Genomic DNA, 23579 nt, shown 5'->3' with positions numbered 1-23579 from the left:
CTCCCATTTGTTGTTGCATGAGCTGTTGCAAAAAGTTTTTTGCAATTGTATTTCTATTATTTGCGATGGCTTATAACGGTTGCAAAACATGCTTTTTTTTAGTAGTGGAGGGTTAGTTTAGTAATTTTAATATTAGATATACTTTTATTGATAATCATTAAATGTGCAATTCTTATTTTGTTTATACCTTAGATGGTGTTTGGTTATGTCTAATTTTTTTTTAGTTATGACTGATAGCAAATTTAGTTATGATATTTGTGGTAATATAACTTGTATATAATACATGTGTATTCTAAAATAATTTATTATTATGACAAAAGTGATAATGAAACAAATTGAAAAATTAAGAGTAAATTACAACCACAAAAAAAAAAAAAAAAAACCCCAAGATTTAACAATTATAACAAAATAAACTATGAGTTTTTAATTTTATCAATTTTAATTTTTTTTAATATTTATTTTCAATTTAAACCGTTGGTCTATTTTTAAGTAAAATTGACAGAAAATAAATATTTTAGTCATTAAACTTAATGAAAATGAGTATTTTAGACATGTTATGTATATTTACATTAGGTTTAATTATTAAAATATTATTTTTTCGTCGATTTTAGTTATCGAAAATAGGCAAATAATTTAGATTGAAAACAAATCAAAAGATTAGGGTTAAAATTGATAAAATTAAGAACTTAGGGTTTATTCTGTTATAATAGTCAAACTTTGAATTTTTTTTTTTAATAATTTTCCCAAAAATTAATTACATAAATACAAGAGAAGTTCTTTTATAGTTTTTAATCAACACTATTATATAATTCAGTTTTCTTCAAAAAAATGAGATAAAATTTATAAGCCTCACTATCTAAATCCTTTAATTTTTCAATTTTCAATTTTTAATTTTATGAAACACCACTTAACATGGCCTGACAATTTCACCTTTAATTTTAAACCAAATTGCCATCAATGACAGACAGAGTCCACTCAAGCCTATTTAAAACCCAAGATGAAAGGTCTAATTGGGGCATTCATAATAAGCTATCTAATTTTCACAATCAAAATAATTTTGATAATTTTTTTTTTTCTTCTTCTTTTCTTAACTAAGAGAATGAAATATGTGTAATATAAATGTAACGATGAGATCTCTTTTGTATCTAATGAGAGAAGTTGTTTTACTGTCTTTATGATTTGACGGAGAGCTTAAGATAACTAATGAAGTGAAATTCTTTTTGATAATCCCTGATTTATTCATTTTTTGTTAATTTATTGGGAGATTTTCAACTACTATTTTAATTTTTGACAATTATTTTGACAATAAAATAGGTTAGTTACCCCAATACCTCTTCAACTCTATTACAAGTTCACTTCACCCTCATCAACTATAAAAAGTTGTAGAAATACACTCTTTTGTAAAGTGGTCTAGAGGAAGTAAAACTGATATATTTTTATAGTTGAGGAGGTCAATTTATACAAATTCATAAATGAGGAGATTAAGTGATGTTCAATAATAGTTAAGGTGGTTTTGGTGTAATTAATGCTAACTTTTATTACGTAAAATTGTTTTGATAATAACTTCTATTATTTATATATACAATAAAGATCTTGTTAATATGTATTTTTAAGGCACACGTTAAAAAAGTTTTAAAATATTATATATTTTTTATTATACCCGCTTTTATAGCGATGTACAACCCTTTAATCATCTTGCCATGTGCAATAAGTACATAAATTAATAAAATTCACATAATATAATCCATGTGGTCCTCTTTTACTCAAGAGTTTAGTCTAAACCAGCATTTAAGTTGTCTACTCTTAAACCACCGACGAGTTGTGGTTCACATCAGCTGTAACCAACTTGGAATATCAATGAGAAATTGTAAAGAGGGACCTTAATCATTCAATTGTTGTAAAAAAGTCATATGTGGTGTGCATGACTAAGAAGAACATTGTTATCAAAACCTCATGTCTTATATATGTAGACTAGACTTGAGTTTGGGGCTTCTTTCTATTAAAGATATAAAGTTGAATTGAGTGTTGCAGATAATGTGTATTTACTGAGCAGTAGTGTTTGTTATACATAATACCTTTCGTTAGGGTTCAGTGTCAGAATTTAAATGGAATCAGGTCATATATAAAGCAAATGAAATATTTATTGATTTTCTTAGGACAATAATATTTTATCTATGTTAGGTTTTATTCTTGGCAATCCCGTTTGACAAAACTCCTTTGTATTGTAATTTTATTCGCATTTTTATTTCAGTGAGGATATGAGTTGTTAGATGCGAATCCAACCCGAATCATGCTTTGTAGAGCAGTTTTGTGATGTTAATTCTTTCAAGGTTGCCATTTCGCTGATTATGACGGGGTTCGAGTTGCCCGGTCAGTTCGAGGGGGTCGAGGGGGCGGCGCCCCTTGGCGGGTCCGGGGCAGCGCCACGGCGGGGTCGAGGGACAGCGCCCCCGAAGCAAAATGCAAAAATGCATTCAAAGTTGCCTCCCCGCTCGAGCGTCCATTCCCCCGCTCAAGCGGAGAATGGTGATTTCCAGAAGTTTATTCGCCTGCAAAAATACTGGATGTTGTTTTTTCCCGCTCAAGCGGAACTTTCCGCGCTCGAGCGGCCAATCCGACGCTCGAGCGGAGATCGCGGGATAGTTTTCTATAAATGCGTGTTTCAGTCCAAATCTAGGATAACTTCTCCAGATCTTCTTCTTGGGTTCTAGGGTAAATATCTGGGGATATTTTGCTAGTTTTCTTTGATGTTTTTTTGATTGAGTATTCAACTCATGGTTTAAAGAGTATATATCAAAGGATTATTTATTTGTTCTACACAAAAGAGAGAATTGTTCTTCGGTGGATTCTGAAAAATTCGAGCCTGAAGCTTTGGTGGATTCCGGAGTGGCTCATCGTCAAGACAATTCTGAGGTGAAGACGGGGTTGGAAGAGACACATAGAGGTTGGTTCAATTCGGGCGTGGATTCGCTAGGTAATTGAGAGTATACCTCTGTAATTCCTTTATATCTTCTTAGTGAATTATTTTGTGGCTATTGCCCGTGGTTTTTTTTATCACAATTGGAGGTGTCCAATTGTGATTTTTTCACGTAAAATCGTTGTGTCGATTTGTCTTGATTATTTGATTGGGATTGTTGTTTACTGCTTAAAATTGTTACATAATCACAAATCAACATCTAGGGGATTTCTAGATTTTTCAATTGGTATCAGAGCAGGTCGTTCTATTTTTTTAAAAAAATATATCTTTTAGAACGAGATCTTGTTTGATTTGTGATAATGGATTCAATACATGAGGGAAATTCTATGGTTCGACCACCCCTACTTGACGGATCCAATTATTCTTTTTGGAAAGCTCGGATGAGATCGTTTTTGAAATCAATAGATGAAAAAGTTTGACAATCTGTCATGAATGGGTGGACCGAACCAACAATTATCGTTGATGGAATAACTTTCCCCAAACCAATTGATAAGTGGGACACAATTTATTACCAAAATAGTAGCTGGAATAGTAAAGCTATCAATTCTCTCTTTTGCGCTGTCACACCTGAAGAGTTTATTCGTATTTGCAATTGTGAAGTCGCAAAAGAGGCTTGGGATATCTTACAAACTATTCACGAGGGCACTCTTTCTGTTAAACGCTCAAAACTTCAAAGGCTCACGTCTAATTTCAAAAACCTTTCAATGAAAGATAGTGAGACTTTTGATAAATTTTATGCGAAGTTGAGTGACATTGTAAATTCTGGCTTCAATTTACGTGAAAAAATACCAGAATCCAAAGTTGTGGGAAAAATTTTGAGATCCTTGCCCGATCGGTTCGAACCAAAAGTTACGGCTATTGAGGAGGCTCAAGATGTTGACAACCTCAAGCTGGATCACTTGGTTGGAAATCTCCAAACTTATGAGGCACATAGGAATTTCAAAAAGAAACAAAAAGATACTATTGCTTATAGTAGTGCTCATAGAGTTGAAGAGAATTCTGATAAGGATTGTGAGATAGATTCCAAGATTACGGCTGCTTTTGTTAAACAATTTAAAAAAATCTTTTTTGAAAAAGAATGCTAATGTTTTGGAATTTACTCATACTCATAAATCTAAAGGCAAAGAGAAACTCAAAATTAATTCTATAGCCAAGAAGGAGAAATGAAAGATACAAGGGAACTCTGAAAAAGTCCAATACTATGAATGCTAAGGATTTGGCTACTTTGCTTCAGAATGCCCCACTCGTTTGAAGAAGAAGAAAGCCCTCACCATCACTCAGGATGATGAATCAGAATCTGATGAAGATGAAAGTGACAACGAAAATCAAGGCGAAGAGGGACATAAACAATTCCTTGCTTTCATGGCGGCTTCCGAAACTGAAGGATGAACAGAGTATCCGAAAAGGTTGGTTGAGAATGCCACTGATGATGAATCCTCAGAGAGTGATGATGAAGAGCTTGAGCAAGCTTATGAAAAGTTGTATAAGAAGTCTCTTAACTTATTCAAATTGAATGACAAACTCACTACGAAACTCAAAACATGTGAAAGTGAGAATGTCAAATTAAAGAAAGAGATTTCTGAGGCTAGGAATGATGCCCTTAAGATTTCTAATGATCGACAAGCTCTTTGTGCAAAACTCTTAACTTGTGAGACAGAGAGGAATGAGCTACAACAAATCTACGCAACATATGAAGAAAAAATTGAAACTCTCGAGATGTCTCAAGTTGCTTTGAAAGAACTAATGATCAAAAAAAAGGAAGAGCTCAAGTGTGCTATAGCAACCATTGGTCTTTGGAACAAAGGATCAAAGACTTTAGACAATATCATTGGTTCTCAACAAATTTGTTCTAACAAGAGTGGCATTGGCTTTGGTGGTAAAAAAGAGCAAAAACAGAGTGCATCCACATCTCATGATACAAGAACTCAAGGGCAGGGTGTTGCACAAGGTTCAACGAAAGGATGGACTTATCAAACTTCCTAGAGTTGGTAAGGTAAAAGAAAAGAAGGTACACCCTGTTTTTATTTGTCATCATTGTGGTATGCATGGTCATATTCGCCCTTATTGTTATAAGTTGCATGGGAAAGTGTATTTGCCTAGACCTAAAAATAGGAAGTTGGAAACCAAGTCGAGACGGGTTCCTATTGCAGGGGAAAGGAACCACAACGTCAAGACACCACCCAAGAACCGCAATTCTTACAACTTTGTTCATACTAAAGCGGTTTGGGTGCGAAAACTTGACTTTTTTAGTTTTTAGGTTTCTGTGTGTTTTTTTTTTTTTTTAGTCATTTAATGTGTGCATGTTCGTTTTCTGACTTGCTTTGTTTAAAAAAAAAAAAAAAAAAAATCCCAAAAAAATTTTCTTAGTATGGTTTTGCAAGCTTGACATTTTTGAGTGGTCCTTGGTGCATATTGGAATTGATGAGAATAACCATTACATGTTAATATGTGTGTGCTTTCTGTGATCTTTACTCATTTTGGAGTGTGTGTTATTTGATTAGTATGTCTCATTCTGTACACACTCTTGGATTAGCAAATATCGGAGTCTTCCGCCTTAGTGATTATTTTTTTCTATGGACTTCTGGCATTGTATCTTTTGCTTTTCTAGAGGAATTGACCTATACTAGTATAGTGACCCCGGTCTTTTCCCATTGGATTATTGTATCCGGACTTAGGTTCCGTAGATTCCGTCATTTGTATAATTGTTGTTGTCATTCATTATTTTCTTATTTTGAGTCTTGGGTTGTGTTGGGAAGATTTGGAGCAGGTTGGTTGAGCTTAGGAACCAAGTCTAGTTGCCCAGATTTTGGCTTGTCCGCTAGAGCGGGGGTTTGGACACTCGAGCGGGGAATACACCCATCCAGTATGTCCTGTGTAGTGTTGGCCGCTCGAGCGGGGGATTGAACGCTCGAGCGGGAAGTCGTGAGTGACGCTCGAGCGGGGATTTGGGAGCTCGAGCGGGGACCTGTCTGCAAAAACTTCTGGGAGTGTGCATTCGCCGCTCGAGCGGGAGTCTGTGAGTGGCGCTCGAGCGGGGGTTTCCACGCTCGAGCGGGGCGACTGGTATAAAAATCCGAGATCCGACTTTCTGGATCATTTTTCATCTCCTTTTTTATTTTAAAACCCTAGAACCGTCTTCTCCCTCTCCCTACACACCTTCTCTCTTAGGTTTGATCTACTTAGAGTGTATTTCTACCCTAAGTCCTTTGTTAAAAAGATAGAGTGGGTCGAGGGCTTCCGTTTAATCTGAACAATCCTGGGTTTGGAGCACTTTGGTTTTCGTCATCTTCTCCATTCGAATTCTTCGCTTCAAGGTAGGGATTTCCTACTCCATCCTATAAGTTTTGTCCTAAGTTTTGGTATTTTGATATGTTGGGAGTACTTTGGTAAATTTTGGGAAAAACCCTAGTTGTATTAATAAATTAATTTGTATAATTAATTTAAGGAAATTGGGGAAATTGGTTAAATGCATGAAATTGAGGAATTCATTGATTAAATGGTGTAGTTGGATAATTAAAATCACTCGCCTATTGAATTGTTGATATATTTATTTCCAGTCTAGAAATAACTGTTTTGGGCTATCGGTGGAGGATAGTCGTGTTTGTTGTAGACATTGCATGTGGATTAGGAATAACTGAAACTAATCACATTTGTTAAGTCATTACTTTTGACTATTGCATTAATACAGAAAATACGTGTATTGATTGAGCATTGCATTTGCATATATTGTTTTGTGTGGGAGGAGATAGGGGATGTACTCCACGGTTTAGGGGAAGATAGGGGATGGACCTCTAAACCAGATTTTTGTTTGGGAGGAGATAGGGGATGGACTCCATTAGCATCACTTTTATGTGTGCTTATTTATATTGAAGTGTTTTATTTGATACAGCACTAAAATGTGTATCAAACTAGAAGTATGAAGTGTTTGATTTGAGCCTGAGTCTCATCTGTTTGTTGACATTGGAAGAATGTGAATATAATATATATAGTTCACTGTTGTAAGTTTGGCCAGGTTCTGAGTCATATTGATAAAGTTGGAAAGTAAAACGTGTCTTAGACAATATTGTCATGAGACTGTAAAATGATGTAATTGATTATCTTGGTTAACCATCTATTGAATGTTAATGCTTTATTCAATGCTTATATTTGGTTTAGTATTTTTCTACTGGGCTGTGGCTCACCCTTTATGGGAACATCATTTTCAGGTTCAGGTGATAAGCTACCTCCAAGGACTTAGCTTGGAAGGATTTAGCTTTTGGATTCTGAAGACCATCTTTAGTTATTTGTTTTTATTTGATATATAATCAAGCCTAGGGCTTTATTTGTATTAGAGTTAGAACTCATATTTTGTGTCCAAGTGTTGGCTTGGAAAAATGTAAGCCCGTAGGGCATTTAATTTGGTATTACATGTAATGTTTTTATTTAATAATACTCTGATGAATGGGATAATGAATTGTTTTCTCTTAATATTGCATGTCAATGATATATATATATATATATATATATATAATGGGTTTATTTTGAGGGCGTGACAACTAGCATATCTTGGGTGATGTTGAGTCTCTTAACCACCTTCCATCTTTTTGCATCTCCACGGCTTTCCCCTCTATTCTTTGTAGTCCAGCCATGAGGAAAAGGCTACCTCAGAGTCACCAACCAGGCCGTTCTTATTATATCCATGCTTCTCTGGTTCGATTTCCATACTCTTGAGCGTGTCAGCCGCCAATAAGTGTGCAAAAGAAAAAGAAAAAGAAAAAGAAAGAGAAGAAGAAAAAATATGCAAAAGAAAGAAAAAATGTGCAAAAGAAAGAAAAAAAAAAAGAGGAAAAGATTCATTGATTGAGGGGGAGCCTCCGCCTTTACTCACCAAATGCCCCTTGATTTCTTGTGGTTTGACTTTCCTTAGTTGTGCTCAGATTCTCTTGTCAAAGGTCCAGCTTTCATATCACTACTAGGATTTGAATCTAGTGTTTGTCGAACTCCAAGAATCACACACACACTTTTTTCATGGGATCTATGCTTTTCACATAATGCATCACTTTCTTTTGTGAGGAATCTTCTAGAGGTTGTGTACATTGTGTTTTCAAGTAATTGTGCTTCTTGAATAATCTTGTGTGTTTCAAGGTCCAAATTTGAAATTCCTTGCTTGCTCCACCATATTATTTTTTGTTGTTTTTCTTCTTGTTCTTTGTTTTTAGTAAGGGGAAGTTTGGCTTATCATTACAAGAGTATGTTAGCATGAACACTTTGATTTGTTTAGTAAGGGAGATTGGCTATAGATGTTTTGCATGTTGCTATGCACTGTTTGCTTATTATTTCTTTCTTGCATGCTCCTGATATTTACATTATCATATCATTGCTTGTGTGATTTATGATCTTGCTTTTGTTTTTTGAGCTTCATTTGTCAATTCGTGACAAAAGGGGGGAGAAGATTGTTTTTCATGTGTCTTAGGATTTCATGTATTCATGTCATGAGTTGGGTGCATATGTCTTAGTTTTCATCTATCCATCTATCCATGCTACATGTTCTTAAAATCTCCAAGTCGCATCTATTCATGTTTTCCATCTCATGCTTCAAATGCTTCAAGACAATCTAGCCATATGTTTATTGCTTTTTCATATACTCTTGTGGGACTAATAGTTGTTTTGGAGATTGTGGCACTAATAGCTGTTTTGCAGATCATGACCTTGAGAAAGAAGTTTGTTTTTGTTGATTGTAATGGGTTGGGGTGATTAGGATTTTATTTGTTAGGTGTGTTTTGTCACGGCATTGCCAAAGGGGGAGATTGTTAGGTTTTATTCTGGCAATCCCGTTTGACAAAACTCCTTTGTGTTGTAATTTTATTCGCATTTTTATTTCAGTGAGGATATGAGTTGTTAGATGCGAATCCAACCCAAATCGTGCTTTGTAGAGCAGTTTTGTGATGTTAATTCTTTCAAGATTGCCACTTCGCTGATTATGACGGGGTTCGAGCTGCCCGGTCAGCTCGCAGGGGTCGAGGGGGCAGCGCTCCTTGGCTGGTCCGGGGTAGCGCCATGGTGGGGTCGAGGGGCAACGCCCCCGAAGCAAAATGCAAAAATGCATTCAAAGTTGCCTCCCCGCTCGAGCGTCCATTCCCCCACTCGAGCGGAGAATGGTGATTTCCAGAAGTTTATTCGCCTGCAAAAATACTGGATGTTGTTTTTTCCCGCTTGAGCGAAACTTTCTGCCCTTGAGCGTAGGTCCGCTCGAGCGGCCAATCCGACGCACGAGCGGAGATCGCGGGACAGTTTTCTATAAATACGTGTTTCAGTCCAAATCCAAGATAACTTCTCCAGATCTTCTTCTTGGGTTCTAAGGTAAATATCTGGGGATATTTTGCTAGTTTTCTTTGATGTTTTTTTGATTGAGTATTCAACTCATGGTTTAAAGAGTATACATCAAAGGATTATTTGTTTGTTCTACACAAAAGAGAGAGTTGTTCTTTGGTGGATTCTGAAGAATTCGAGCCTGAAGCTTTGGTGGATTCCGGAGTGGCTCATCGTCAAGACAATTCCGAGGTGAAGACGGGGTTGGAAGAGACACATAGAGGTTGGTTCAATTTGGGCTTGGATTCGCTAGGTAATTGAGAGTATACCTGTGTAATTCCTTTATATCTTCTTAGTGGATTGTTTTGTGGCTGTTGCCCATGATTTTTTTTATCACAATTGGAGGTGTCCAATTGTGGTTTTTCCACGTAAAATCGTTGTGTCGATTTGTCTTGATTGTTTGATTGGGATTGTTGTTTACTGCTTAAAATTATTACATAATCACAAATCAACATCTGGGGGATTTCTAGATTTTTCAATCTAGTTATCCCATTTGCACATTGTCTTCCTTATCTTAGTGACAAAGTGCAAATGAGATTATGAAATAATGATATTATTATCCTAAAATTTAATAAATGCGTCATGTGTTTTACATATGATTTGATTTTATGTAAATTTTTAACAAAAGGGGTTGGTTGTAGTAAAATAGTACTGTGAGGAGATTAACTGTTGAGTTTTGAATTTCAATAAAACAAAATGAGTCATGGCTTAAGGAAATTTATTGTAATTTATCCAATTTTTTATTTTATTTATAGACATTATAAAAAACCCCCCCTCATTTTCATATCATTTTATTTCTGTGATTTTTTTTTAAATTCAAAAATTATTCCTAAAAAATTGTTTTGGAAATAGTTGGTCAAACATTTCATGTTAGTTTCCAATTTTTTATTTCTGAAAATTAAAAATATTTATCAAATGCCCTCTAAATTCAACAAATCTTATAGAATATCCATCACTAATTAATATTCATTACCTATTTTTAGTTGATAGGTCATAGGATGATATTCTTTCTTGTAGCCCTGAATATTATATGGATTATTGTTCATACCAATACAACTAGCAGGTAACACACGCAATATATGTGTAAATAAAATAAGTAAGAATAAAAATAAATAAATAAATTAATTAATATCATAATATGTAAGTTGCTTAAGTAGTAAGATGCTTCGTAATAAAATCTAAAGTTTTGGATTCAAACCACATTTACGACATTGTATAACTTTTTATTTTATAATAGGAAAATCTGTCACATGTCATGAGGAGAAGGCTTGGATATTAAGTCTAGCCTTTACTTAATAATAGTACTAGCGGGTGACACATGCATTACGCGTGCAATTCAAATAAGTAAATATAAAATAAAGTATTTATTAAATATTGTGTGCTAGTCAAGTGATAAGAGTCTTATTTGACAAATTCAAGGTCCAAGGTTTAGGTCTTGTTTATCTTGTTATTATCTTTTTAATTAGAAAATAAGGAACACGTGACAGAAGGAGAAACCATCAAACACTTAGACACCAAATCCAGTGCTCACATATATAATACTTCCTCCATACCAAAATTTTAGTCTCTAATTTCATTTTTCATTGTTCCAAAATATTAGTCCATTTTCAAAAACCAAGAATTAAAATAACATGAATTTCCTAGTTTGCCATTCTTTTAAGTTCAATAATTAATATTTTTGAAGCGTAATAATCGTACTACCAAAATTTTCTGAAGCCATTGATCTTGTCTGCTACTGCAAAAGAAAAAAACAGGTGATAGAGAAATAGAACTGCTGCTATATCACTCTCTATCTCACTTTTTCACTCGGAGGCTCTGATACCACTGTTACAAAATGAAGAAGAGAAAGGCTTTTACACACAATAAGAGCTGGGAAAGAGTATATTTAATCTGCACTACTTATTGATAAACCAAACAGCCATTATATAGGCAAGTAAACAAACTAATAGTAGCAAGAAAACAGGAACTACTAAAGCATGAAATTAGGAGCTGCAGTGACTGCATAACAGACTAAACTTACTCCTAAAACTAAGCCAAAGTAGGCCATGTACAGCAACTAACTAGGAACAACAGTAAACAAACTTCCTAAAGACTAGGAGAACTCCTTGACTTTTCTAACACTGAAAGCCTTATTTTATTTTATTTTTTTTTTTGTTTTGATCAGCCAAAAGAAAAAGATTTTATTAATCAAAAGTAGATCAAGAAACTTACAAAAAGTGGGAACAAACACTGCATCATTATCCAAAACATAGCATCCCAATTATGTTGGCACCCTATACATGATCAATCATGAGCAATCCCACAACAAACTAGAAAACCAGCACCATGCTTACACTGCTACAAATTAAAGATTAGATTATAAACTAAAAGCCCTTTTCGAGAGAATGAGTGAAAGGAGGATAGAGTTTACGAAATGATCAAGGAATTATCCATCCTATGCAAATTGGTTCCAAGCTTGAATGCTTGTTAAATATCATAGGTGTGATTCATGAACTTCATTTCATATACAAAGCAATCACAAATGAACCATAGGAATAGAGAGATCGAAAGAAAAACACTACCTAAGTCTAGTATAGGAGACAAACTCCTAAAAAATGAAAGCAACACACCACACCAATACCCTGTTAGAAGCAAAATCAAAACAAAACACATTAAATAGGACAAACAAACCCACCCAAAAGTTAGATGATTGCCCTCTGATTGAGATGACCAACAAAGACTCAGTTGAATCCTTGCATTTCTCGAAAAACAAGCTTGGTTCTCTTGGCTTTTGGAACTCAGCACCAAATTTCTGTCCTATATAGACAAGATCATCGCCAAGTTTTGAAGACTCGAAGACCATGAATTGAAGAATTCAAGACAATTTGTTCCAACAAAAAAGAAAAGTGCCAAAAGAAACCATATTGACAACTTAAAATTTCTAGTAAAAATTACAAGCAAAATAATCTTTTCTTAAAACAATAAATCAATAATTTAAAGCCTGAAATACAGAATCTATTTAAAAACAACAACTTACAACAAAACAGTGAGTTTCAATTATTAGGCTGTTTCCAATCAAACATAGGCCTCTCATAGCAAATTAGCCAAGCCGCAAACCCATAGTTGCTATTTTGTCATCAACCCACTCAAACTATGTTTCTTTAGACTGATTGGATTAGATGAGATTATCATTCTTAGGACTGTTGGTTCTGAAATTATCAATAACTTTATATTGTGCATCATATTCCATGTTTGGATTGTCTTAAGATTCTAAGTAATTAATAAAATCCTATCAATTTTGTAATTTAACTAATTAATTTAAACATCTTCTTAGTCCTCCATTTTATATCTCACGTCAATAGTCCGCCCTGTTTAGATAGGCTATTACTCTTAACCTCAATTTTCTTAGCCAATCATTAGATTTATATTTTGTTAGATTATTAGTCCAATCCGAATATCATGTCTGTCTAAATAAACATATCCTCAGTGTATATGCACAATTATATAATAGTATTATACAATATTAGAAGGCCAGGCACACCCATGATGTTGTAGAGAAATGATGGTTGTACCGTTGAATTATTATTATTATTGTTATTATTTTGAAGAAATTAAAATTTGAAATCAAATATTTGGACAGTTGCATAATGGTAATTTGAGTGTATACCATATGCACCTGTTATGTAATTTTATGGTGTATGTTACGTATTTTTGTGGTAAATGTTATGTAATTTTTTGGTAAAGTTATGATAATTTATGGTTGAGAAATAAAGTTATGCATTTTGTCGTAATGTTACGTATTTTTGTGTTCAAACATTTTATAACCAATTACGTAACACTCACAAAATACGTAATTTCATTTCTCAACCATAAATTGTCATAACTTCATCCAAAAAAATACGTTACATTCAGTGACAGAATTAGAAATTTAAAATAGAGGCACACATGTTAATCAAGTAATTCTATGAAGGATAAATAAGAAATAATCTTTATTTGTAAAACTATTAGTTTAAATATAAAAAAAGTTAGGGGGCACGTGACCCCTAGTCCTTAGCTACTTTTGTTTTTAGTAATATATATCATAAACATGCGTAATATGAATGCATAAGGTATAAATGTGTGTACCATAATAGCATTATCTAATTGTAAAACATGGTGTGAGCTATATACTTTATAAACAAAGGGGAAATATCACGTCACTAGTGTGTTAAATAAGTAATAACAAATGCATTGTGAAATTTTATAAATATTAATAATTAAAATTATAAATTTTTTCATGAATTTGTATTTTTTTTCCTAACATCACTGGGATGCAATAACCCATGTAATAAAATAGATAGGGATAATTTTACATCAATGAACATTTGGAAAAAATATTTTCAAATTAATTAAAATTTTATAAATATTAAAAAGTAAAATCATAAATTTTGGATTTGTAATTAATTTTTGAGGTTGACTAAGAGGGTCTCTAATGCTTACTCAAATGTTTCATCAAATTTAAATTCACGCCCCTTTTTTTTGCTCAACTATGTCATTAAACTCATATTAAATGAAGGCAAAGCTAGATTTTTTTTTATTAAATTAAAAGAGCGTTTAATCTTTCATCAAATTTTGATGCTAACCGTAGGTAGACAACTGGCCAGTCAATTGGGTGGATGACTAGCAAGACATCCAGGTGGATGACTAGGTTGGGAAAGTTTTGCTAAAAATTTACTCTAGGCTGAATGACCGACCAAATTTAATGAAATGATTGAAATACAATATATTAGATCAAACTTTAAACGTTTGAGATGCTTTAACATGTAATTTAAATTCCCCAAATAGATATATATCTGCTACATGTACATAAATAGAGAGAGAGAGAGAGAGAGAGAGAGAGAGAGAGAGAGAGAGAGGGAGTACTCGGACGAGTGGGGTCATGAGGCTTATCATCAGAATGAATTTGAAATCCCATTATTTCCCACAATCACCACCACAACCACAAGTGCATAGCTGCACACTGAAAATTTCATGTTTTACTCTCTCTCTCTGTCTCACGACTACTTTCTCTCTCTAAATATGAGAGTTGTGTGTGTGAACTATGAGCTCTGTGTGTGTGTGTGAACTACCAACCAACTTCCCACACACAACTATTTTAGCCAGGTTAAAATAGCTAAAAAGATAACAAGATCAATTAAAATAGCCAACTTCCCAAACACAACATTTCGATTTTTATTCGATCTACTAATATGTTGTCTATGAATTTAGAATTTGCGTATGTATATTTTCTAAAATATTCATCTTAAATACAATAAACTTCTTAAGCAAGTCAAGATATCTTGACTTTGCTCATTTTTCTGGTAATAATTCAACAACACTTTTTGTTGACAAAAGTGGTCATGTGAATGGTTATGAGTTCATTTGTATCAGTTTGCTTTGTGTGTTAGACCTACATGTGCACATGTTTGAGACTGATGTCTAGAGATTGGGCTAGGCAAAAGGCTTAAAGCTTTTGCAGATCAATGTTGAAGGAATGATTTGGATGCTTGAAATTGACTTTCTAGTAAATGTTTCTGTATAGTGAGGATGTTTTACAATGTATTTGAATTGATATTTTTTTGCAACCAAAAGCCTTTTTTCTTTTTCTTTTTTTTTTTTTTTTGATAAGCCAAAAGCAAAGATTTTATTAATCCGAAGTAGATCAAGAAACTTACAAAAAGTGGGAACACACACTGCATCATTATCAAAAACATAGCATCCCAACTATGTTGGACCCTATGCATGATTAATCATGAGCAATCCCACAACAAACCAGAATTGGAGAGGTTTCAATATGGCTACACAAAAAAGAAGCATAACAGAGGAAACAGAGCAAAAGCTCAAGCCCCAGCACCATGCCTACACTGCTACAAATTGAAGATCAGATTATAAACTAAAAGCCCTTTCTGAGGTTTAGGGACTTACAAAGATTTAGCATTTCTTTGTTTATTCGAGAGAATGAGTGGAAGAAGGAAAGAGTTTATGAAATGATCAAGGAATTATCCATCCTATGAAAATTGGTTCCAACCTTGAATGCTTGTTAAATATCATAGGTGTGATTCATGAACTTCATTTCATATACAAAGCAATCACAAGTGAACCACAGGAATAGAGAGATCGAATGAAAAACACCACCTAAGTCTAGTATAGGAGAGAATCCTAAAAAATGAAAGCAACACACCACACCACACCACACCACACCACACCACTACCCTGCTAGAAGCAAAATCAAAACAAAACACATAAAATAGGACAAACAAACCCACCGAAAACTTAGATGATTGCCCTCTGGTTGAGATGACCAATGAAGACTCAGTTGAATCCTTGCATTTGTCGAAAAACAAGCTTGGTTCTCTTGGCTTTTGGAACTCAGGACTAAAGTCGTAGATGTCCAATAACAGTGGAGCCAAGTTCCCATGGAAAATCTTGTTCACCAGCTACCTGGAAATACAAAAATCAAGAAGACAGGATATTATACAACGTCGTACATGTGGATAGCATGCAAGATGGCCAGAGCTCGAGTGTTTCTCTTATTCATGGTTGGATTACGCTGACCACAGAGCCTACTTGTTGTTCGAGAGCCAAGATATATGTAACACAACAAGTGAGCTACTGCAGAATTCAAGACACATTATTGTGTCTCTAACTGTGATGGAAATTATAGAGGATTGATACTTTTAAATTAGGCATATAAAAGTTTGTAAAATGGTAATTAGAATAAAAGAGTAGCAAAATAGACTGGAAACAGGGTAAAATTGAATGGTATAAGAAGACAATTGAAAGCAAGAACATAATGCAATCCAAGAATAAAAGGGAAAATAAATACTCAAGAGCTCGCGCAGTTGATGTCAAAGAGTTGTCCTAATGTAATCGTGTAGAATTGATTTTGCAGTGTTGGCCTTTGCTTTGATAGTATTGTAGCAACTTGTTGCATGGTTGGCCGAGACAGTGGAGTGGTGTGTAGACATGCAAATGCTAGTTTCGCAACAACAACTATTTGCTCTGCCACTTGATTCCTCGGAGGTAGGAGACATTGGTCCAAGATGTCCTTCAAAAATATCCTTTGCGCAGTTGATGTTGATGATGAGGACGAGGATGACAATAAAGAGGAGATTAGATCACCCGGATGCTTCCCCATAATCACTTCCAATGCTAGCACCCCAAAACTATAAACATCGCACTTCTCATTCACTTCCATTGTATAAGCAAGTTCTGCCCAAAATTAAAAATGCCCAACAACAGAAAACAGTTAAATAATGAAAGGGTGGAAAAGAAAACAAAAATGCTCCTAGTCCATTTCCAGACATTGATTAAATTGCTTGGAATTCATTGATAAAGGATGCGAATAGTTTAGGGTTCCAAAAGAAGGAAATTATATAAATGCTTGATGAATGCCAATGCTGAAATTTCAGAATATGAAAACTTGAGAACCATGAATATCTTAAAATAGGATAGTTAGTTCATTGAAGCAACTACCTACCTTTCCATACATGATTTTCAAGACATCAATAGGATTGTTAGTCACCAATATTAACTAAAGTCTTTCAAGTGTTATTAGTCTTTCTGATTTGATGACCAACCTAAACAATTTGAGAGAAATAAAGAATTAATGAAAGTTTGCTCACTGCCAAATGTTAACAGTAGAAATATAAGTTTTTGAAGCAAAGAACTATATATAGTGTCTTTTGAAGGACTGTTCACAAGTGCAAGGATGGATGCATGATTTTAATCATAGGGGGCGAACTTATAATCAAGGAGAAAAAAATACTACGTGTGTTGCTTAGTTTGGATAATTTTCCCTAACAAAAATGTGCATTTTGTAGTCACTATAGACATAGGTAAAGTTAAAAGATGACGATTCAATCTATTGACAAGAGGATAAATTATAGACTTTTTTGCTTTACAAACACTTTGGCACAACTGAAATATTATTAATAATTTTTGAAATTCGGAATGTCTAATTTTTTAACTGGAATTTCAAATGTAAATTAAATTTACATGCAAGCTTGCAAATATCTTTAATTTTGAAAAATCAATCATTTTTGTTAGATCAGTTTTTTTAATTCTTGTAATTGAGTATCGCATGTAATTGTAAAATGTCAACTCGAAAATGCTCAATGGTAATGTGATCTCTTTGTTGGCAAGTACGACTTCCATCGAATGTAATTAAGTCAAAGAAGAAGAAGAAGAAGAATAAAGAAAGACAGAATTTAAATACAGAAATAAGAAAAGGAGGAAGAATTGAAAGTATAAGTTGTTTTAAAATAGAGATGGAGAAGAGGAAGAAAAAGTGAAAATGGAAATTGAGTTCTGGGCAGAATTTAAATAACAATAAAGATAGGAAAAAATTGAGGAAAGAGAAGAACTAGAAGAGAAGAGGAGAACCGAAACAAACAGGAAGAATAAGAGGCAAAGAGAGAAAGGAAACCTAGAGTTAGAAGAGTAACGATTGAAACACAGCACTGCAAATCGACATAAAGAAAATCAATAAAATCTTGGAGGGGTGAGCGTATATAATTTATAAATATTGATAACTAATACCACTATATTTAAGGAGTTATTTCAAAATTTTGGGGTGGCGGTCGCCCTGCCAACCCCCTCGACCCATCCCTGCACAAGTGGTAGGTCATTAGAGCGGGCCAAAGTCTCAACTATAACCATAAACACCAAAATAAAGGAAACACATAGAATCCTGCTAAAATAATCATTTTCTTAAATGAACGTTAAACAAAGAGAAAATATTTCATGTCTTGCAAAAAAGAGTTTTTATTTTTTACTTTTTGGTAACCCTTGACGACATAAGGAGAAATTTATTAATAATCTAAAATCGAGAGGGGTAATGAGCCTTATCTCTCAAGAAATAGAAGAAAAAAAATATTCATGCAAAAAAATGGGTAAATTACACTTTACATCCTTATATTTTACATTTAATCTCACCTTACCTTCTGACATTTTAATTGTTTTAGTCAACCCTCTAGACTTCGAGTCAAATTGGAATTGGGCCCATTTGTATAACCTTGTTTCAAAAACTAACAAAGATTAGTCATTTGATAGAATTAATTACAATTAGCACCCCTGCACTTTTATCAAAATCTCACTTTATTCCTTATCAACTTGTATTTTTACCAAAATCTCATTTTAAGAAAATGTTATATGCTTAGGCCCAATTGAAACTGGACTTGAAGTCTAGAGGCTGACTGAAATAATTTAAAAGTGAAAGGGCAAAGTAATAAATGGTGTAAAGTATAGGGATACAATGTAATTTGGTCCAAAAAAGAATCAACACTAACAAACTTGAATGTATATATATACAAAGTACCGAACCTGTCTAAAGCCACAACAGGCTTAACCAATCTACAAGGCTCTTAAAAAGTAGAGAGATAAGAATTATTATCACAACCCCAATTAGCTAACACATCTGCAACTCTATTTACTTACTTCAGTGCATATTTTTCATCTAAAATGGCTTTTCATCATACATGAGAATTTAGAGGTATGCATATTAGAAACAAATGGAATAACAAGCTTAAATCTAGCAATTTGTCATCATTAGTAAGTTAAAATGAACAAATACTACATGGGTAATTTAATTGGAAATAAATCATTGCAATAGAAAAATATATACCAGGAGCAGCATAACCAAAGGTCCCAACAAATGAAGTCCAATTGGATGAGTTGAGATTCATAAATCTAGCCGTGCCAAAATCAGATATGTGAGCCACATACTCGAAATCAAACAAAACATTCTTGCTTGATATGTCTCGATGGATGATTGGTTGAAAACAATCATGATGCATATAAGACAGAGCATTTGCCACACCTTTAACAGTGTTCACTCTCTGAATCCAATCAAAGACTACTATATCATCGTCCATACTCAACACCTTTCCCAAGCTTCCCCCTTCCAAGAACTCATAAACCAAAAACGAGTGCCTTGGGTGTGAACAATAACCGTACAGCTTTACAATGTTGTGATGCCGAATCTCAGTTAATGTGCAGATCTCACTTGTAAACCCTTTTAGATTAGCTGAGTCATCATCAAGTGTTGCATGAAGTTTCTTCACTGCAACTACTTGACCATTTGGTAGGTTAGCTCTATAAACGGTACCACATCCTCCCTCTCCAACACAATATTTGGCACTGAAGTTCTCAGTGACTTCAATGATGTTTTCATAGACCATTTTTCCATCATAGCTCCATATTGCAAAAACATTATCATGGTTTACTCGTGACTGCTCGTTTTTTGTGTTCGTCACTTTCTTACGAAAAGACATGAAAATGCCAAGAACCATTAGCAAAAGAAACAAAATTCCAAAAACAAGAAGTATAGTTAGTAACATAACTTTCTTGCCCTTTTTTTCAACATCCTCGTTGTTCAATTTTGTCAAGCAAGCCTTCAGACCAGTAGCATTACCACATAAACCTTTATTACCTTTGAGTGCCTCGAATGGAGCCTCTTGGAAGGCCTTGATGTCAGGCAGAGGACCCTCTAACTGATTGTATGACACATCAATTGAAGTAAGACTTACCATTTTATTGAAAGATGATGGTATAGAACCAAAGAACTCATTGTGGGAGAGATTCAACGTTTCTAAGCTTTGCAATTCTCCAATCTGTTGTGGTATCTTACCAATTAGCAAGTTATTACCAAGATCAAGACTTTGAAGAGTGTTGATCTGGCCTATTTCAATAGGAATGCTTTCCCCAAATCTATTATTGCTCAAATTCAAGTTCCAAAGTTTCTTGCACTCTCCTAGTGCTCTAGGGATTGAGCCACTTAGATTATTTGCTGCCAAGTTAAGAAACCTAAGATTCGACAGTTTGCCGAGTTCTAGAGGAATGTTGCCTGATAGTTGGTTATCATTCAGCCTAAGGTCGAACAATGAAACCAACCTTCCTAATTTCAATGAGATCTCTCCAACTAAATGATTCGAAGAAAGGTCAATGACAGATAGTTGAGTTGCCTCTACCAATTCAGGTGGTATCTCACCAGAAATATTATTCCTAGACATTTTGAGACTGGTTATATTGTGGCATTTTCCCCATTTTTTAGATAGCTCACCGTAGAAATTGTTGCGACTCAAATCAATGTAATCCAAGTTTGGGTATATGCCAAAATCTTCTGATATATTGCCCGACAGTTGGTTTCCTTCAAGCCTGACTCTATGTAGGCTATGGCAATTTTTCAAGCTTTTTGGGATGGAACCTGTGAGATTGTTATCATCTGCAGCAAAACGTGTAAGTAATCCACTAGAGCATAGGTTTTCTGGTAAATGACCAATGAGCTTGTTGTAACCTATCTGAAACCATTTCAAATGTGTAAGATTGTTCAATCTTGGAGGAATAGAGCCAGTGAGTTGGTTATCAACGAATGACAAATAACCAAGTTGTTTTAAATTTCCTATCTCTGAAGGAATGGAGCCTGATAATGGATTTAGACTTAAATCTAATGTATTCAACTTTGTCAAGTTTCCAATTGTCGAAGGAATGAGTCCTGAAAGCATATTTCGATTGAGGAACAAAGTGGTTAACATGCCTAAGTTTCCTATAGATGCAGGGATTGAACCAGTGAGGTTGTTCATTTCGAGTTCGAGACCAACGAGAGACCTCAGCATCCCAACTTCTTGAGGGATTGATCCAGAAAGTTGGTTGTCAAAAAGGTGCAGAGTGGTTAAGTTGCCCAAGTTCCCTATAGATGCAGGGATTGAACCCGTGAGGTTGTTCATTGAGAGTTCAAGATCAACGAGAGACCTTAGCATCCCAATTTCTGGAGGGATTGATCTAGAAAGTTGGTTGTCATAAAGGTACAAAATGGTTAAGTTGCCCAAGTTTCCAATTGAAGAAGGGATTGAACCCGTGAGATTGTTAGTATACAAGCCAAGCTCATTGAGAGAGCTAAGCAATCCCAGTTGTTGAGGGATGGAGCCACCGATTGGGTTTCTATTCAGGTACAAGAACCTTAGATTAGTTAGTTGGCCTATTTCGGTCGGAATTGTTCCAGAGAGATTGTTGAGAGACAAGCTAAGGTAGGTGAGTCTCCAAAGACTACCAATGTGAGAGGGGATGGTCCCATAAAGTGAGTTGTTAAAATGTCGAAGTTTGAGGAGATGAGGGAAGCATGAGAAATTAAGATTAGAAAGAGTACCTTTCAAACCATAACTGTGAAGGTCTATATGGGCAACTCTACCGGCCTTATTGCAACGAATTCCAAGCCAACTGCAATGGTTGGTTCCAACCCAGGAGGATAGAAGAGTTTGAGTTTGGTTGTGAAGGGTAGCTTTCCACGTCAAGAGAGCCGTGGGTTCAGTTGCTTGTTTTCCAGTTAAGGAAGAAGCAAAAGCAGCATAATAAAAAAAAGTGGGGAATGCAAGGATGATGAGGCAGAGTAAAAGGGGTGGGAAAGAAAGAAAGTGGTTGGGAAGTGTATTGGGCAAGAATGTCATTGTAGGCTTGTTTGTTATTAATAGAATAGAAAGCTATGAAAGACAGTAATAGGATTGAGGGATGAAGAGCTGCAAGAGCATGGAGAGGTATTTATAGATAATACAACTTGGAAACTCTAATTTAGTTTTAGAATTATGATTTAAATGTGATTTAAGTGTAAAATTATGAGTTGAATTTTGAAAAGAGCAAATTTGTTTGGTTATGAGTTTTGAAAAATGTTTTTAAATTTTAAATTTTGAAAAGAGTTTTGAGTTATATTTTGAGTTTTGAGTTTATAAATTTTGAATTGTATTTTGAATTTTTTTGATTTATTTTTTTAAAATATTAAAAAATGTTTAAGAAAATTTTATTTTTTATTTTAAATATATGATTTTTAGTTAAAAAAATTTTATTTTAAATATTTTATTTTATTTTGTAAATATTTTAATTTTTTAAATTTTAATATTTTAAACTCAAAAACACAATTCCATACTTAAATTGTAACCAAACATATAACTCAAAACTCAATTCAAAAATTATTTTTAAAACTCATAACTAAACACATAACTCGATACTCCACATTACTTTCAAAACTCTATACTCAAATCGTAATCAAATACATAACAAAAAAAAAATATATTTAAAAATATATTTATAAATTAAAATAAAATATTTAAAATAAAAATTATATATTTAAAATAAAAAAAAAATTAATTTTTTTTAAAATTTTAAAAAATACAGCACATAAATGTATGAAATATAGTGCACATTAAAATAAATAAATAAATATTTAAAATATAGAATATTTATCCTAAAAAAATAAAATTAAGAATTATTTTTAAATATTTAAAAAAATAAATCCAAAAAAATTCAAAATACAACTCAAACCTCAAAATAGAACTCAAAACTCTTTTCAAAATTCATTATCAAACAAATTCTCTTTTCGAAACTCAATTTAAAACTCATAACTCAAAATACGATTCCACACTCAATTATGATTCTGAAAATAAAATAAAAAATATTTTTTTGAATTTATGTAATTAATTATTTGTAATGTTTTTTTTTAGTCTGTTGACTTATTAGTGCAAATTGTCGTTTTGATGTATAATAATGGAGTTTTCCTTACGTCTGTTGACAATTATATGCCTCCAACACCCCACTTTTTGATTATGTACACCATACATTATACATAAAAGATTGGGGAAACTGATGTATCGGTGTAGTTCTTTTTTTTTTAAAAAAAAAAAAAAAATCAAAGTAATGAAAAACTTTAGAGTAAATTACAATACATTATTTGAGATTTATTTAAAATAGGGATTCCCCCTGTAGTTTGAAAAATTATAAATACTCTATTGTAAAAAAAATAAAATTTCAAACTACTCTATTGTACAATAATAAAATTAGCTAAATTATTAATTGAAATATATTTATAATATCATTAAAAATTATTAATTGAATTAATAAATTATTGATAAAAGGATCATTTGTTATGAAATTATAAATTTCAAGGGATCGTAATCGTCATCAAAGAGATCACATTACCATTGAACATTTTTTATGGTTGATATTTTTATAGTCACATGTGATACCTAATCACAAGAATTAAAAAACCGATGTAAGGAGGATGTGATAAAATTATTTGCTCTTAGTTATGCTGCAGATCCTGTGGATAGTTATAGGTTTTTCAAAATTAAAAATATTTGCAAAGGTTGCAAATAAATTAAAGTTCCATTTGAAATTTTAATTGTAAAATTATGAGATTGACATTCTAGACCTCTCAAGTTTTAAAAACTGTTAATTACTTTTTAATTAAGCCAATTGTATGTGAAAACGA

General features: G+C 33.5%; 1 protein-coding gene across 1 annotated transcript; it reads right to left on the bottom strand.

Annotated features, from left to right (window-relative positions):
• Positions 1-15356: 15356 nt before the first annotated feature.
• LOC114260905 (uncharacterized) lies at positions 15357-21818 on the bottom strand. Its single transcript, XM_082874490.1, has 3 exons — positions 18948-21818; positions 16149-16534; positions 15357-15763 (listed from the first exon to the last, which is right to left on the bottom strand). Exons 1-2 carry the CDS (start codon positions 21763-21765, stop codon positions 16149-16151), a joined length of 3204 nt encoding a protein of 1067 aa, XP_082730616.1. The 5' UTR covers positions 21766-21818; the 3' UTR covers positions 15357-15763.
• Between the last annotated feature and the right edge of the window lie 1761 nt (positions 21819-23579).

Source organism: Camellia sinensis, chromosome 6 (assembly GCF_055761805.1).
Source record: "Camellia sinensis isolate YWXY chromosome 6, ASM5576180v1, whole genome shotgun sequence".
Lineage (NCBI taxonomy): Eukaryota > Viridiplantae > Streptophyta > Magnoliopsida > Ericales > Theaceae > Camellia > Camellia sinensis.
This window is presented reverse-complemented; position numbering and strand designations above follow the sequence as displayed.